This window comes from Fusarium vanettenii, assembly GCF_000151355.1.
Source record: "Fusarium vanettenii 77-13-4 chromosome 4 genomic scaffold NECHAsca_3_chr4_2_0, whole genome shotgun sequence".
NCBI classification, from domain to species: Eukaryota; Fungi; Ascomycota; class Sordariomycetes; order Hypocreales; family Nectriaceae; genus Fusarium; species Fusarium vanettenii.
This window is the reverse complement of record NW_003315879.1, coordinates 2,989,610-3,005,873: the sequence shown is the minus strand read 5'-3', so window position 1 is coordinate 3,005,873 and position 16,264 is coordinate 2,989,610. Positions and strand designations below refer to the sequence as shown.

At 52.5% G+C, this 16,264-nt stretch overlaps 7 protein-coding genes across 7 annotated transcripts; 2 read left to right on the top strand and 5 right to left on the bottom strand.

The window, feature by feature from the left end:
* Positions 1–1,159: 1,159 nt before the first annotated feature.
* On the bottom strand, positions 1,160–2,420 carry NECHADRAFT_100230 (uncharacterized protein). The gene is made up of 3 exons (XM_003051842.1): positions 2,261–2,420; positions 1,763–2,195; positions 1,160–1,712 (listed from the first exon to the last, which is right to left on the bottom strand). The coding sequence occupies exons 1-3, from the start codon at positions 2,261–2,263 to the stop codon at positions 1,294–1,296; spliced, it is 855 nt and encodes a 284-aa protein (XP_003051888.1). The 5' UTR covers positions 2,264–2,420; the 3' UTR covers positions 1,160–1,293.
* A 1,134-nt stretch (positions 2,421–3,554) lies between these two features.
* NECHADRAFT_92955 (uncharacterized protein) lies at positions 3,555–6,197 on the top strand (the record flags this gene model as incomplete). The annotated part of the gene is made up of 4 exons (XM_003052298.1): positions 3,555–4,431; positions 4,485–4,510; positions 4,557–5,726; positions 5,775–6,197. The coding sequence occupies 4 exons, from the start codon at positions 3,555–3,557 to the stop codon at positions 6,195–6,197; spliced, it is 2,496 nt and encodes an 831-aa protein (XP_003052344.1).
* A 208-nt stretch (positions 6,198–6,405) lies between these two features.
* On the bottom strand, positions 6,406–7,717 carry NECHADRAFT_102591 (carbohydrate esterase family 1). Its single transcript, XM_003051841.1, has 3 exons — positions 6,961–7,717; positions 6,805–6,909; positions 6,406–6,755 (listed from the first exon to the last, which is right to left on the bottom strand). The coding sequence occupies exons 1-3, from the start codon at positions 7,627–7,629 to the stop codon at positions 6,672–6,674; spliced, it is 858 nt and encodes a 285-aa protein (XP_003051887.1). The 5' UTR covers positions 7,630–7,717; the 3' UTR covers positions 6,406–6,671.
* Positions 7,718–8,060: 343 nt separating this feature from the next.
* NECHADRAFT_106063 (uncharacterized protein) lies at positions 8,061–8,519 on the bottom strand (the record flags this gene model as incomplete). The annotated part of the gene is made up of 2 exons (XM_003051840.1): positions 8,061–8,381; positions 8,433–8,519. The coding sequence occupies 2 exons, from the start codon at positions 8,517–8,519 to the stop codon at positions 8,061–8,063; spliced, it is 408 nt and encodes a 135-aa protein (XP_003051886.1).
* A 1,325-nt stretch (positions 8,520–9,844) lies between these two features.
* Positions 9,845–10,484, bottom strand: NECHADRAFT_79417 (uncharacterized protein; the record flags this gene model as incomplete). Its single annotated transcript, XM_003051839.1, has 4 exons — positions 9,845–9,881; positions 9,939–10,027; positions 10,068–10,386; positions 10,444–10,484. 4 exons carry the CDS (start codon positions 10,482–10,484, stop codon positions 9,845–9,847), a joined length of 486 nt encoding a protein of 161 aa, XP_003051885.1.
* A 345-nt stretch (positions 10,485–10,829) lies between these two features.
* Positions 10,830–12,397, top strand: NECHADRAFT_38592 (uncharacterized protein; the record flags this gene model as incomplete). Its single annotated transcript, XM_003052297.1, has 2 exons — positions 10,830–10,911; positions 10,971–12,397. The coding sequence occupies 2 exons, from the start codon at positions 10,830–10,832 to the stop codon at positions 12,395–12,397; spliced, it is 1,509 nt and encodes a 502-aa protein (XP_003052343.1).
* A 411-nt stretch (positions 12,398–12,808) lies between these two features.
* Positions 12,809–14,622, bottom strand: NECHADRAFT_38178 (uncharacterized protein; the record flags this gene model as incomplete). Its single annotated transcript, XM_003051838.1, has 3 exons — positions 12,809–14,227; positions 14,390–14,412; positions 14,547–14,622. The coding sequence occupies 3 exons, from the start codon at positions 14,620–14,622 to the stop codon at positions 12,809–12,811; spliced, it is 1,518 nt and encodes a 505-aa protein (XP_003051884.1).
* Positions 14,623–16,264: the final 1,642 nt, after the last annotated feature.

Genomic DNA, 16,264 nt, shown 5'->3' with positions numbered 1-16,264 from the left:
AGCCCCATAGAATTAGCAATGACTACGCCTCGCTGAATACTCGACGACCATGTAACTGTGTGTCCTGGTTATAGATAACTTGGTGCATAGTTTCCCGAGTATGTATGGCAATATGCCGTAAATCAGGATGAAAACAAGCAGCTGTTATGAATGCCTTTAAGATTCAGGCCATTGATTACTCGTCAATTTTGAGTTGTCCGCTCCCAGGCCGAGAAAGCGAACTCGTCCGACATGAAGTGGTATACCATCATGGGATAGCCCATATTCCACCGCTTGCCCAGCGAGCGCAGGAACGGATAACTACACCATAACTATGGTAAGAAGCTTCAAGACCTTCTGTAGCCAAAAATGGCGTTCACTTGTTTCGTGATACCTAAGTTGACATCCCTCACCAGCGAGAACAAGAACAACATTGCTTTGATCTTAAGGTTCTTCCTTGCGCTCAAAAAATATTTGTTTTTGTATGTCAAGGACACTTAATCTTGCATCAAGGTTGTTCAGTCTCTCATCTCTACCTCAGCATCATCGCTGGAGGAAGCCATCAACTCGAGGGGCACGACATGCTGGGCATTAGGGGTACTGAAACCAGGGGAGACACATGATAGTTATTGGAAAGACTGAATCAACCATTCAACAGCCATTTTACTGGCAATTCTTCTCTTGGAAGCGCTCTTAACTCATTTATAGCGAACTAAGACAATGGTACGAGAACTTGAGTCCGTGGAGACAGCCCGGCATGTAGTGACCTCGAGGGTATAGTATATCCGGAGACCCCGAGACAGGTTGGGGGTCTGAAGAAAACAGCCGCTATGGATTCCTAGGTATGCACAGAGATACTGCAGATGGGGAGAGGTATCTTGAAAGAGCTCCCATTGTATGAAACACGATGTTGTAGACAACTCGGACACATTTTAGTGGACTACGGTTCTTGCAGCATTTCGAGGCTGGACGTCGAGAATTGGAGATGTTGTCATAGAGATATTGATATCAGGACTTCTAGGTTGCTTGGTGAATGATAGGTAGAGCTCACGGTCAGATAGAGCCCTTTCACGCAACGACGGCAACCATTGGGTCTGTTCGATACACTCCATGCAAACCTGCAAGATAGCGTCTCGCGTGGTTTTCTAGGTGTAGTCTGATCCAGTAGGCTGGACCAACGCAAGGGTGCAATAATTACTCGTGTTCTCATTCGATGACTTATGCTATTCCCAAATCCATTGCCCAAACCGTTTCCAAACCGAATCGACCTTTTCCAAACCAAATCCCTAACTTACACCGTGACCAGAGAACTGCTCAATCCTCAGAGTTCTCGTTGGAGTTGCCTTCTGAACCATTGTTGGAGCCCATGATGGAGTGAACGAAATCCTGGTACTTGAAGACCTCGCCTCGCTTGGCACCAATGTGTGCATTCATGTTGCGATTGAAGGCCCGACGCCCGGTGAATCCATTCATGATCTTATCCACCTCCTTGGTCGTCAGAGGTCTCTGACCGGGTTCGGGCGCCGTCTCCAAGAGTGCATTGCGCAGTTCAGCCAGGTCTACCTGGCCGCTGTCGTCATCATCAAACGCTGAGAAGGCGGACAGGAGCTCGGCACTGGGCGAGAGAGCTGCGAGGGCATCGGCGAGGGAGTTGAGGAATACTGCAAGAGTAATGGTCTGTGGTGCAGAAGGGGGGAAGAATTTTGATACGTCTGCTGGGTGTGAAGGAAGGCCTTGATATAACGTCAGTCCCCGTCGTCTTGGCCGATAATCTGGTTCTTACCTAGCTGGCTGAGCATATCGGCGACGTCTTCTCGGTTGACAACTCCATCACAGTCCCGATCCAAGATTTGAAACCCGTCTCGAAGTGTCCGGACCTGAGTAGGTTGCAGCTGAGACAACGCATTGCCATTGCCAAGCGTCTTTGATACTGGAGTGCGCGGCGACGCGCCAATTCGTGAAGGAGATGTAGGCATGTCGTCTGCTACTGGGGTCTTGGGCTTGGGTGTCCAGCTGGGCTGGGAGCTCGTGGGAGTGGTCGGTCTAGCGAATCGTGATGTCGCGCCAAAAGGTCCAGCCTTGGTCGGCGATCCAGTGGGAGTAATGTGCCGGAGAGGAGAGGGCGAAGCAGGGGACTCGGGTCTGCGAAAGGGGGAGCTGCGTGTGGGAGAAGAGCCATATCCCAAGGGAGAAGGCTTATATGTGACCGGTACAGACTGGAAACGGCCGTGTTAGCAGGAACGAGCGCGCTTGCCAGGGATTGTTCGTCATAGAAGTGCACCATTGTCTTGTACGTGGGTCCGGAGGGACGAGCGGAGAAGGGATATTAACAGGTCGAAGGAGAGAGGAAGAGGATAGAAGTTGGTGTGAGTTTGACGGTTAAGGAAGGTCTCGGTATAGTTGCAAGTAATGGAGCGGGTATAAAATGGCGATGTGCACCGGTTTCGTCACTCGAGGGGAACTGAAGTTGTAGATGCAGCCTGATTCCCAAAGTAAACAAATGGTGTCACGGCGGTTGGTTCCTGGGGAGATGCAACAGGATGCCCCACTACTCACCAGCCATGAACGAGCCACAGACAATTATCAAAGCCACATGCAAGGGAGAGAGCCAAGCCCAATCCGGGGTGCGAAAAAGCGTGGAAGGCGTGGCGCTCGCATGGCGCTAGGGGCTTGCCGACAGGAGAGGAGGCCAGATGGCCCAAGCGCCTTCAACCACCAGCTGATACCGTGATTCAGGGGACCAACCCTTTTGCTATTATGACTTTTCAGTGGTTGAGGCTCGTCCTTGGTGACACTTTTAGTGGTTCAGGAGGCTGGCTGGTGTTTCTCTAGGGGCCCAATGACCTGCTGAACCCTTCAAGTTCAGTGATGGATCAGCCTAGGGGCGACTGTCGCGCATCCAATAAGGCCAGGGAAGGCGAAACCGAGCTCGAGCCCACCGAACCATTTTCAGGGGCTGATCGCTAGGCGATTGAGGGGCTTCAAGGCTGGCGGCTGGAGGGTCGAGGCTGGAACTGGAACCACAACCTTTTGACCTCTTGACGACTAATTAATCGGTTTCAATCGCAGGTGCCAATTGCTTCATATCGCCAAGACCGCTACCTAGGCAGGTTGTCATATGGGGATTCAGCTCTTGGCTAAACTTGTCTTTCTCTTCCACTAGGACAGCCTGTGTCCCGCCCTTGGAAAGCAAAGTCTCCATCCCCATCTTGCGCACCACACCTGGGTTGCGCCCACTTGTGGCAGACCATGTCTCGGTTGCAGCTCTCTCTCTGAATCAATCCCGTTGTTCTGCTAGTGGTGCTACTCACGTCTTCGGCTCCAGCTCTTTTGAGTAGAGCTGAGTGACGCTCAAAGTGGAACAAGTGTCGATCCCACTGCGCATTACACCGCATCTCGTCGACTCGTATCGGCCCTCCCGACTCGGACTCGCAGCGCAACATCGCCCGATCCGGAGCCTACAGAGGCTACCGAGTTTGCGCAGGACGAGGGAGGCAGGCAAGACTTCTACAGTCGTGTCTCATCACACCAGCTGGACTTGAATCCGTCTTCGGACTTGTCCATCCGCTTCCGCCATGGCTTCGTTCCAGTCGACGCTGCCGTACCTGACCAGGACAGTCAGTAACAACACCAACACCAACAGCAGCCATAATCATAACCATAGCAACTACTCCAATGGGTCGTTACCCAATCGACGCACCTCCCTAGCCTCCTTTCACTCGTCTCGCCCGGAATCGCAAATGTCACAAACCTCGCCGCCTCCCTCGAGGTCACCGCTTCCTCCTGGCCTCGAAGGCGATCGCATTTCAGATCCCAACTCTCAGTCCAAGACTCCCTCGACCGGTCTCTCCTCGCAGCACTCGTCTCTGTCGGCACCGCGTCGCACGAACCCCCACGCACGACCCTCACGAAAGCTTCGTTCGCAGTACCCGCGGAGCTCAACCGAGAACCATGTCGAATATATCCTTGTCGCGTCCTTTGATATCGACCGAGGCCCTGTTATGGAACATCAGTATCCAGTTGCGATCACTGGAGACGAGAACATGCTTGCCGAGCTGATGTTGCCCGACCAAGCCCACGCCCGTAATCAGGATTGGACCATCTTTTTCTTGCACAAGGATACCAGTCAGGAGGAAGAGGACGAGGAGCGCAAAGCCAAGGAAGAACGGAAGAGACGACGAAAGAGGCGGCGCGATAGGCTAGCCGGCATAATAGACGAGGAGGACGAGGATGCGGAAGATGACTTACTGGAAGATGACTGGGACGATGAGGAGGACGATGATGACGACGATTCGTCCACCGATAGTGAACCCGAAGGCGGAGAAGGACCGCCACTGATTTATGTTCTAAATCTGGTCAACACCAAGCATGACAAGTCGGTAAAGCGAGGAGCCATTGTCAAAGCCATGGCCATCTGCACGCGCCATCCCTTCCTGCATATATACAAGGCAAGTAGCCTTCTCGCACATTTCTTGTGCCGTGGACACCTGCTGATCGCCCTCTAGCCGTTATTGTTATTGGCGTTGGAAGAGTACTTCAAGGCGCCTGTGCCCGAGACGTTGGCCATGCTATACGAGTCGGTCAACGCCATGGACTTGTCCCTGATGCCCAAGCTTAGCCTCCTTGAGCGGCACCTACTGCAGGCGAGCGACAATAAGGATCTCTTTGTGGAAAAGTTTGAGCAGATGATTCAGATGCGGATAGCCGAAGACCAGAGCGAAGAGGCGGCAGACCAGTCATTGGATGCGACTCGGAGCCCGACGAAGCTGACTGGTATATCGAGGGCCGGTACCAAGGCCCATGTCGAAGGTGGCCAGTCGATTTACTCGGTTCCCCGCGACACGCATGAGTTTGAGAGCAAGGTCATGTACAAGGGCATTCCTATTCCCATCAAAGTGCCTGTGGCCGTCATGCCCGAGACCGTGGGTGACTTCTCACTCATCAAGCTCATTCAGAACTTTTCGGATTCACACCAGAAGACACCTCAGCCATTTACGCTGCACCCTCACCTTACCACGAATGGCGTCAACACGCACCCCATTATCGTTCTGGCTAATGCCTTGTTGACGCAAAAGAGGATCATCTTTCTGGGTTACAACATGCCTTCAGGAGAGGTCGCTGAAGCTGTCTTGGCAGCGTGTGCCCTCGCGTCTGGCGGCATCTTGCGCGGATTCACACGGCACGCCTTTCCTTATACTGACCTGACAAAGATTGACGACCTGCTCAATGTCCCTGGATTCATCGCCGGTGTGACAAATCCTACCTTTGAGCACCACCCCGAGTGGTGGGACGTTTTGTGTGATCTGCCAAGCGGACGGGTTAAGATCAGTTCAAAGATTGATGCTGCTCCAGTGACAGAAGGCTTGTTATACTTTCAGCAGCAAAACTCTGCTTTTGCCAGTGTAGCCAGCGGTACAACCAACAATACTCAGGACTATACCGGCGACAATGCCTTCATGGCCGACATCCTGAGGAGTATTGCGGCAAGACACGGCGAGCGTGTGATCAGGGCAAAGTGGCGGGATTGGGTTGGAAAGTTTACCCAGATCGCGGCCAAGTTTGAGGAGAGTGTTTATGGCGCGAGTGCCTTGTACATTGGCGGCGAGGACCAGGACTTGATGCCACCTGGTGCGAATGGACACGGCTATGTTTGGGCAGATGACACGGCGAAGCATAAGGAGCTCGCCGGTAATGTGACCAGAATCGAAGGATGGCGCAACACCCGCAGTTATTACAGCTTCATCCAGGTAAGACGACCATTTAAAGGAGACCGGGACATTGCTGACAAGGTGCAGGATCTGGCTCAGATCTATACCGTCAGGCCACTGAAGGGCCTTGACCTTGCCCATCTTCATGACCGTCTGCGCATGCAACGTCTCACGCCGGCACAGAGCCGGGACATTTATCTAACAGTGTCCAAACACGTCCATACGTACGACGAGATTTGCCTTCTTCTGAGTGTTGCACCCGAGTCCCACGCGGGACTCTTCTATCTCGCTCTCGGCCTGTTCCACAAAGACCGTGAAGTACGCATCAAGACGGCCGATCTCTTAGAACGAATCGCCGAGCATGAGGCCGGTCAGCACTGGTGGAAGAGTCTGAGCCGTTTCGAGAAGCTCGCCTATATGCGTCTCCGTCGAGAGCTCGACGCCGAGCTCCGGGCCAAGCTGGAGAAAGAGGGCCTCGGCAACCCAGAAGTGGACAGGAGGATCAGTTAGATATTCTTTGGAGGAGATTTTGTTTGGGCGGAGTACTGTGTTGGCGGCGAATTTACCTGCGGTGCCATCCATGTTGTTGGGAGGCTTTCCATGATTCATGTGGGCGGCGTTGTCAAGATTCGCGGGGAAAAGGGGGTAAAGTCATGGGATGGGTTCTATATTCACCGGGTTTGAAGGAGCATATGATTGTGGAGCGAAACGGGACTGAACATTGTTTTGTTTGTTTGTTTCACTTGCTTTTTTGGATTCATCAAGTTTGAAGGGGGAGAAAGATATCCCCTTATCTCAAATAGAATCTCGTGCCATGGTGTAGTTAGACATGGCTGATGCTGTCGAGAACTTGTCTCGACTGGTACATATACACCCTGCTCACAGGGGCTTTACCCCAAGGCGGCGCCGCAAATAAAAATTTAACTGATATTTCAACATGTCGCTTTCGTGTCTTTCACCGTTTTACAGCGCACTGCGTGGTAGTCACAAAAGACCGAGGGCCTTGGCGGCGTGCTTGACGTGGTCCTCGCCAAAGGTGGAGATGAAGAAGTACGAGTGGTCGTAGCCCTGTTAATTGTCAGTTGATTGTATCTAAATAGCAAAGGGGGATACAAACATCTCGGTAGCGGACGTTGAGACCTTCAATGCCAGCTTCCTTGACGGCCTTTTCGAGGTTCTCGGGGAGAAGCTGGCCCGCCTTGTAAAAGTTGTCGGCGGTACCCTATGATGATCAGTCTGAGTCCCATTCTGCCAAGATTTTTTTGAAACTCACCACGTCAATCAGAGCGGGGAAGTGACCCTTCCAGCTCTTGACGAGCTCGGTGGCGTCGTGCTTCTTCCATTCCTCCTTGTCGTCACCGAAGTAGCCCGAGAAGGCCTTGTCACCCCAGGGACACTTGGAAGGGTTGGAGATGGGGGCCCAGGCGCTGACGCTCTTGTACTTGCCCGGGTTCTTGAGGAAGAGGGTCAAGGCTCCGTGGCCACCCATCGAGTGGCCCGAGATGGACACGCGAGAGGAGTCGAGCTCCTTGAACTCTTGGAAGACGAGGTCGTGCAGCTCCTTGGAGACGTAAGACTCCATGTTGTAGTTCTTGCTCCAAGGGTCCTTGGTGGCATCGATGTAGAAGCCAGCCGCGCTGCCAAAGTCCCACGAGTCGTGCTCACCGGGGAGATCGAGACCTCGGGGGGAGGTGTCTGGGTAGAGGAGAGCGAGGCCGAGGCTAGAGGCGTGGGCGTGCAGGAAGCCCTTCTCGGTGACATTGTCGGGGGAGCAGGTGAGGCCCGAGAGGTAGATGAGGAGGGGAGCGGGCTTAGAGGCTGAGGCTGAAGGGGGGAGGTAGAGGGTCGCGTTCATGGGAGTTCCCGTGACGGAGGATTGATGAGTGAGCTTGAGAAAGCGACCACCGAAGCTGGTGATGGTTGCGTTGGTGGTGAAGGCCATGATGGGCGAACAGTATTAGGTACACGGGCAATTGGAAGAATCAAGATGTAGCTTGAGGGGGTATATAAGTTTGGTTTAAGGAAGAAAACAAGTCCACGACGTGAGAAAAAGAAGAAATAGGTAGTTATTAGAAAGAACCTAGAACCAAGTACCGAAGAAGAGAGGGGAAGCTGTTGAGGGGCATTGAGTCCGGGGTTACCCCACCATCCGTCATTGATGAGTGCGAATGCCGAATTATCTCCCTTGTTCCCCGCCCCGGAATCCGGAACCTCCTCCGTGTCCGGACTTTCCAATCAATCAAAGATAAAACGCCTTGTGCCGGTGATTTCCTCCGTGCCTCCGGGCCCCTTGGCCGTACCAGGAAAAGACAACCGTCAAAACTCCACATTAGAACCATAACCATCAATCATGACAACATTTTTTTTGACCTTTTATCTACTCCAAGGGTTAGGAGCAGCAGGCTTCCGCTTCTCAAAGCAGTCAAAGCTCTGGAATAGAGTGTCCCACCCGATGGCGCTGATGTTGTACTTGTGCTCGTAGTTGAAGTCGACTTTACCAAATGTGCAGCCCGTGGGGCTCTTGCAGATGCCTCCGCAGTCGTATACGCGAGGGTAGCAGGCAAAGTTCTCGCCGTCTGGGGCAAAGGTCTTGATGTTTTTGTAGAAGGGGGGAGGTAGCTGGTGACACGTTTTGAGCTGGTAGACTTCGTAGTGGCAGGTTCCTGTTGCGTTGGCTCCCGTGCACATGAGGACCTGAAGTAAAGGTTAGCGGTGCCGATAAATATGGGTAGAGTAAAGACTTACACCTCCGACCTCGCGCTTGTGGATGGGGGATGCAGAGACCGCCGAGGCGGAGATGAGGGCTGTGACAGCGACCGAAGACAGCTTCATGATGGATAAATGTCTTTGATTTGGTGATTGAAAAAATTGCAACAAGAGGCTTTGTTGTCTGAGATGAAGAGTAGAAAATTATGAGTCAAGTTCTCTGCAGAGGCTGGAAGTTATAGTTGCTGCTGTGTAGTTTATACTCGTTTGTTATGTTGTTCTGTTTGGCTGGTAGTAGGCCCTTTGGTGTACCAACCACCCTCTTAACAAACACGCGATGGATGCGCAAACCAACCTCTTTTATAATAAACGTGCAACAAACAATATCCAATCCTTTACTATTTTTCACTCTGCACGACTCGTGTGATTAGTAGCAAACTTGATGCTCGTTCGCTAATTATTTCCGCCGACGTCATGTCAATCAGACAGTGCCTTTACGTTTTCCCCGCAAACGGGCCACAACACGATACACACACTCTCCCTCAACAGCCACGACCGTCACAATTCTCCTGCTTCGGGCCTAACCTCCCCGAGGTTGGGAAAGCAAAGCAGTCTTTGGCACGTGGTTGGGTCGATCCATTTCGCTCGCCACAAAAAAAAAAAAAGTACATGACAACACACGAAAGGGTAAACAGTAACAAGCCACACACACGCGGGTCGGACCCTGTGTTTGAGGTTGACAAGCCCGGAAGGCCGGCTGCAAAAATGGCGTGGTCTAGTTTTGATTGACTAGGGGGTCTAAAATCAAGACAGGTTGTGTGACGTATATGCCGTCAAATGCTGCTGTAGAGTTGTTGGTCTCTAGGTCTCTCTCCCTTCAAGCCGATGACCCGACAGAGTTCCGGAATAAGAGGCTGGGGATGGATGCCGTCATGTCTCAAGCCGTCGTTTCAGACGACACCAAGCCCACCGAGATAATCCAATCCGTCCACCCAGAGTCATTCCCAGATTGACATCATCCTCGCGTGGTCTTGGCTTGACATGCCCCTTCATCGACATCCATGGATTATGTTTGTGACGTGCAAGTCAAATCCTTTGTCGCAGAGAAATCCCCTTCCCGTGTACAATTGTGACTCGTCACATCGGCCGACACCTCATGCACAACAACCATGAGCAGCAAAGCAGGTGATAGACAGACAGTGTAACCAAAACTGATTCCCTTTCTGTTTTTTTGTCTAGTTCCTGTGTAAACCAATCTCAAACGCCGCGCTTATACATGATTAATCAACCTCCGGATGATACACTACTCGGATATGCCAAGCCAAGAAGAAGAAGAGCGGGAACAAAAAACGATCCAGCTCGATTGTTGGTCTAAGGCCGGAGAAACGAAACGGGTATATACGCCTCGGGGCAATCGAGCAGTTCGGTTCGTCCCAGCCCCCTTTTCTCGCTCACTGCAGCAGTTCCTCGCAGGTCCAGTCCTCGTAGCTGCGCAGGACATGTTAGCCATCTCTTGCAGGTCCCTTAGCTCAGTCTGCAACTTACTATCCGTCCGGAAGGTATCGTCGCACGATCAAGGGGATCTTCTTCTCCCGCATCTCCTTGATGGCAATCTGCAGGGGGTCCGTCTCGCCCTCGAGATCAACAAGCACAGGCGCATTCATGCTGTCTCACAGTTAGCCATCCGGGTCGCGATGCGTCGCGCTCGAGGAATGCAAACCTGATCTGCAGGGCGCGGGTTCCGAGGATGCGCGCCCTCTCGTACTTGGTCATGTAAGGCGTCGTGGTTCGCTCGCCCTCGGGGATCTTCTTGTCTTTGAGCAGCTTCTCGCCGCCCTTGAGCGCGTTCGCAGCAGCAGAAGGGTCGCCAGAAACAACAACATTGTCCATATCCTCGCCATCTTGAGGTCGGTTCTCACCATCCTCATCCTCTTCGACAACCTCGGGGTCGTAGTACTCGGTAACCTCCTCGTCCTCGTACATGGGCTCGTCACTGGCAGTCTTTGTCAGAATCGCGTGCGCCGTCATGAGATGACGACCGTAAACTTACCCGCCAGCGCCACCAACATCATCATCACCAAAGTCAGACATCTTGTCTATAATCAGTTGGTGTTTTCAGTAGTTGAAGGTGTGCCGTGATGGAGAATTGTCTTCGCAATGCCTTGGCTAGCAATCTTGAAAGCAGCTGGTTCAGCCTCGCAAAAAAAGTCCAGAGGCGATGAAAGAAATTGTAGTTCGGCCGGCGTTTTTCCGACGCGCGCCAACGCGGGTGCGAGTGGGTCTGGTTCCGCTCACCGAGCTCACCTTGCACACCTTGATCCTTGCAGGTCGTCCCCCACCAAAAAATTAAAGCTCACCGCCTTAAATTGATTTCGATTCTGCCACTTTCATGACCATCCAAATTCAACATCAAGGACGATCCGGAATGCCAGCATCATGAGTAAGCGAAGTGCCCTCGAAGAGGCGCCTGGGACGCCTTCAGCCAAGAAGCTTCATTCCGATGATTCAGATGATTTGTGTGAGTTCCCTGTTCTGTACAGTTGTCTTTGAGCTCCATTCACTAACAGCTTCATCAAGACATTGATGACCCCGAAGACGATGTCACGACTGCCCATACTCCCGCGTCAATGTACGAACCCGATTCGCCTCAGACAGTCAACACTGCCGCCACGACTCCGAGACACAAGTTTCCCTCAGATCTCAAAACCCTTGCTTGCACATGGCCTGGCTGTCCCAAAACTTTCAATCGACCTGCCAGACTAAGAGACCACCTCAACTCCCACACCAATTCCCGACCATTCAAGTGCCAATACCATGGCTGTGACAAGGATTACATCGAGGACAAGCATCTAAAGCAACACATCAAAGCCGTCCACACTCTCGAACGCAAACATGTCTGTCCCAAGGAAGGTTGTGGCAAGAGCTTCGTCACTGGCACAAGACTCAAGCGTCACCAGGCCGTCCACGAAGGCGAGGAAAGGTTCCGCTGTCAAGATTGCGGCCAGAGCTTCAGGAAGAAGGAGACACTGAACAAGCACGTCCGCAAAGATCACCAAGGCCTACCAGCGCTCCAATGTCCTGAAGAAGGCTGTCCAAGAGCCTTTGATTCCAAAGCAACCCTCAAACGACACCGTGAGAGAGAGCACGGCGAGGCCAAGTTTTGGTGCGGCGAGTGTGGACTCAAGAAGATGCCCAATGGCACCGAGGAGCGTGTGGGATTCACAACCGAGGTGCTTCTCCAGGCCCATATCCGCCAAGAGCACCAGAACTGCCTGTTCTGCGATTTCAAGTCTGGCACACGCTGGGAGTTGGAGAAGCATGTGGAAATGTACCACTCTGGTCAGACGGTCGAGGACCGGAAGACGATCGCATGCCCCTACGCCGAGTGCAAAAAGAAGTTTACCAAGAAATCCAATCTCAACGCCCATATCCGAACCGCACACGAAGGCTTCCGCTTTGTCTGCGGTGAGGTGGATCTCAGCAGCGCAGGGCTACAGGGCTGGACGAACGACCAAGGCTGCGGCGATAAGTTCAGCACCAAGGTTCGCCTTGAAGATCACATCCGCTACAAGCATCTCGGCCTAGAACGACCTAAGCTTTCTAAGCCTGGGCCTTCTCACCAACAAGTCGACCTCATCGATGAACTGTCAGGCGCTGCTAACCAAGCAGAGCGCAAGATTGTCTGCCCTCAGTGCAACGAGGCCTTTATCCGATATCACGACCTCGATGTGCACGTTGAAGCCTATCATGGCGCACCATCGCAAGCTGATCCCGCCATGTTCCTGTCCGATAACCAGTTCGATGCCAACTCGATACCCTTTGGTAGCTTCCCCGGAACTCCGGCTTGGCCCGGTGCTACGCAGGAGGATTACATCTTTGCTGCCCAGATGGACTATGACACTCCCCATGACGAATGGCCCGAAGACGAGGCCAACATTCTCCTCCTGGCCCGCGATCCCCAGACACAAGAACCCTTGATAGATCCAGCCCTCGGCACTCTCTAGTATATGAGATGCATTGCAAGGCGTTTGTTGAGTCAGTTGGCTCCCAAAAAGTAATTAGATACCCGGCCCCAAGGCCTCGGCGGGCGTCTCTCAGAATTGGAGAACACCGTCATGATGTAGATAAACGAATACATGTCACAAAATACGGCGAGACCAGGTTACGCAAAAGAATACAATCATTTTCCTCAGTTTGAACCAGCCCCCACGTGCAAGTGATGAATGCACGACCGACCGTCTATAAGACCTAATGAGCCTATATATTTTCGCCTGAAAGAGTTGCCTGAGCCCTGTGTTACCCAACACCATGCAGTGAACCAAGACAGAAAGGAAAAGTAAAGGCAAGAACGAATTGATGAAGCAAAACGACGAGCGGGCATGCACAATAGGCGGTCACCTATCCTGTCCCGAATTTCAATGCGATCCAATTAGAGCATTGCTCAGTCCCAGCAGCACCATACCCAGGAAGCCAAACAAGATGCACAGATTGCGGTTGTGATTAAGGCTCAGGCTCTCCACAAACAACTGCAGAGCGACACTGACCATGATACCCGAGGTGGCAGCGAATAGACACGCGTAAGCAACCGAGTTGGGTGTCATGTTTGTGCGACTCGCGAGCTTGAACCACAATGCCGCAATACCCGCGCCGATGGGTTGAGACAGACCCCCCAGGAACGCAGACCAAGCCATGGCACGCCAGCGGGAGCCGAGAGCCATGTAAAGGGGCAAACACATGGCAAACCCTTCCGTGATATTGTGCACAAATAGGGCCATGAAGACATTGAAGCCAAGAGCTGGGTTGACGTGGTTGGTGGCATAGGTGATGAAGCCTTCGGGGAACTTGTGCAACGCAATGGCAATAGACGTCTGCAGACCAATTGACAGGAAAGCATTGGTCGGCACGTGGTGATGATGCTGAGCCTCGACGTCATCATCCTGCTCCATCGATGAGCACGAGGAGTCATGATCGGAAACCTCAGTCGGAGCGTTGGGGTCAATCGGTTCGCGCGATTTGGCCCTGCTTGTTCGGAAACTCGGGCTCAGGGGCTCGCTTTCGTCGATGTCCTCAACGTGGGAATGGTGGTGGTGATCATGATGGTCATGCGGATGGTCATGACCACGGCCTAGAAAGGATCCAGTAGTAGTACGAAGGATATGAGGTTGCCGAGGAGGAAGTCCAGACCGATTGCCCAAATGCTTGAAACACTCCTGACCACATGGGTCTGTGTATCCATAGCAAGAGTTGAGCTCATCACAGTTGCACTTGGTATCTTGTACAAAGGACATGACCCGTTTTTGAACTTCGCGAATGGATTTCCTCCTCTCTGACAAGGCCTCGGTACTGCTGCTGAGAGGTCGGGGTTGGTTAGCGGAGGTAGGACTGAAGGGACGTTGCTGCATCTCGTCCCCACGGGCAGATGCATGTCGCTTAGGGACCCTGGCTTGGCCGTTCCGTGCAGACTCCAGGAGAGGAGTGGATTCAACGGGAGCATCATGGTCGTGTCCATTTGCGACTCTCGTCAGAGACTTGTCGACGGGGACATGCGATGAGGAAGGTCGGGATATTCGGTGACGGGCACGACTTGCCCTCGACTGTCTTCTGCTATGCTGGCAGGCTTCGTTGTCTTTGTTAGCGGCCTTGTCATGGGTATGATCGCAGTCCACAACGTGAGTTGGCATGAACTGGTGGAGTAGCCGTGAAATAGCCTGGATTCCGATGAAGCCGGTGATGAAGCAGGCCATCATGGTCAAACCAGCGGCTTGTTTGGACCATTTTGCCTGTTCGAAATACTCCTTGGACTCGGGTAGCATGCTATACAGCGCGGAAAACATCTGCGAATTGGTCAGCACATGATCAAGGGCGCAAGGGGACTTGGCAAGTCATACCATGACGCCGAAGCTCAGGCTCAGAGAACACGCCAAGAAGACATTGCTGTCCTGGATTCTGAAATTCTTCTTGCCGGGAAACAGGCGGACGATGCTGTCGACACATACTATGGAAGCACCGAGAACGCAGGCTAGATGTTATCATGGATCAGCAAAGAACAGCGCAGAAAAGATCAAAGTCGCATGATGCGCAACCAGCCTCAAGAAGAGGCCGCAAGTGTCGCATGAAGCAAATGACAGGTAGCAGTAGTATAATTCGACTTACCAATGCCGCTGACAACACACATAATCCAACCTCGAGTGTCATTGTCGATGCTGTCCGCCACCACCGTCGTGGCCATGGTCCTGCTGTGTGTCGCGCTTGCTGTGCCTTACTCCGGCTCTCTGATCTCGGTATAAGCTGGACGAGGGCGGTCACATTAAAGTTGATAGGTTTGGAGAGGCTTGGAAGTGAAGATCCAGGTGGTAAAGTGGCTGGCGGTGATGGGACGTGAAGAAAGCGTATGAGAGGCGTCGATCTAGGTTCAAGTCTGACGTAGCGAGCTGGGGATGGTGTAGTCTCTGGAGCTGGCTAGCGCAGGGTGGGAGCGGAGACCTTTAACCTCGAGTCGCGCCGACAAAGACGAGAAGTGAACTGAAAGGGACAAAGGAAGATATGATGTTGATGATTTGGATGTTGAACAATCCAAGATTGATTTGGTGGTTGAAAGTGGCAAAAGGCCGAAAGGCAAAGACAAGCTAAGGCGCATGAACAATACAAGGCAGGGCAGGCGGCATGGATGGGTTGGGGAGCTTCCTTCTCGGGAGATTTTCAAAATCCCTGGCTCTGCAGAAAAGAGGCACAATACAACACAACACAAATACCGGCAGCACGCTCCCTTATCTATTAGTCCATTTCTGTGATCACTTGCCGCCAGATGCCAAATAAGGGGCTCTAAGATGGGGGTTGAAGCCTGGGATCATGAGGCGGTGCCGCCTTACAAGAGCTGTCCCTCAAGGTTCTCACCGTCGAGGTCTGCACATCATTGGATGCCGCTGCACCCGTTGCCTGCCATGGCTTACGAATAATCGGCCTCTACGCGTGAGACAGCAGAGGGAAAAACACACCAGAGCTTCTCTTCTCCACGAACATGTCTTTGACCCGTGGGGGTATGCGGCCAGCTGCTCTGGTGCTGCTGCGTGAGTGGTTCAGCTTTATTTGCGTGAGCCACCCGCACCAAGTCATCGCCGTTCGTTGTGCCCTTATCCTCGCACCAAAACTGTAGACGGTCGTGATTCAAAAGGTGTTCGATATTCACCTGTGATACTGACCTCGTTTTATGCTGGACATGGGTGTTGCAGACGAGCTGGTTGCGCAGCGAATCATGATACCGCCTTTCGTCATCATCAACTAAACCATGTACCGGGTATGGCGATTCGAGAGAGCCTCATCCGGCCATTCATTTTCTGCTCCTGATCACATCACGAAAAACACCACACTTCTGAAGTTACTCTCTTTTGTTCCCTATACATGCTCCGGCAGGCCGATGGTAATAACAAGTTAACCCTCGACCTAATATCGTGCGTCTGCTGTGAAACAACAGGCGTCTCTCTGCATGTGCAGCTCCCAACAAGACGGATGAGCTTTAAACTAATTAGCTACCTACCCCTCAGACAATCTGGAGCACACACAACTGGCTGCACAAGCGCTGCACAAGAACATGAGTGTACAGTCACCGCTCTTCGAGCCCTACTTCACACCCATAATGGCAGCTTTCCATGGCTTCGTGTAACCATAGAATCATCAGTCTGCTCAAGAGTACACATGTCCAAAACAGCTCTCTCACAGTCCAAAACTTTAATAGAATAGCATTTCCAATTTTACTCACCAATACCACCTCGAATCCTAGTGACGTCAAGGGCCCCAAGCTTCCAACAGGACCCTGATCTGATAGCGGGAAAACACCGGTCATCCCCCACGTTCCGAGCTCCCAAAATTTCTAC

Bases quoted from the DNA above. Each gene is read 5' to 3' on its own strand.
- NECHADRAFT_102591 (XM_003051841.1), bottom strand. From the start codon at position 7,629: ATGGCCTTCACCACCAACGCAACCATCACCAGCTTCGGTGGTCGCTTT. The intron at 6,910-6,960 runs GTGAGTTTCAAA...TGATCATCATAG, and splicing joins TCCCCGCTCTGATTGACGTG to GGTACCGCCGACAACTTTTA. The intron at 6,756-6,804 runs GTTTGTATCCCC...GACAATTAACAG, and splicing joins TCAACGTCCGCTACCGAGAT to GGCTACGACCACTCGTACTT.
- NECHADRAFT_100230 (XM_003051842.1), bottom strand. The intron at 1,713-1,762 runs GTAAGAACCAGA...CGTTATATCAAG, and splicing joins CGATATGCTCAGCCAGCTAG to GCCTTCCTTCACACCCAGCA.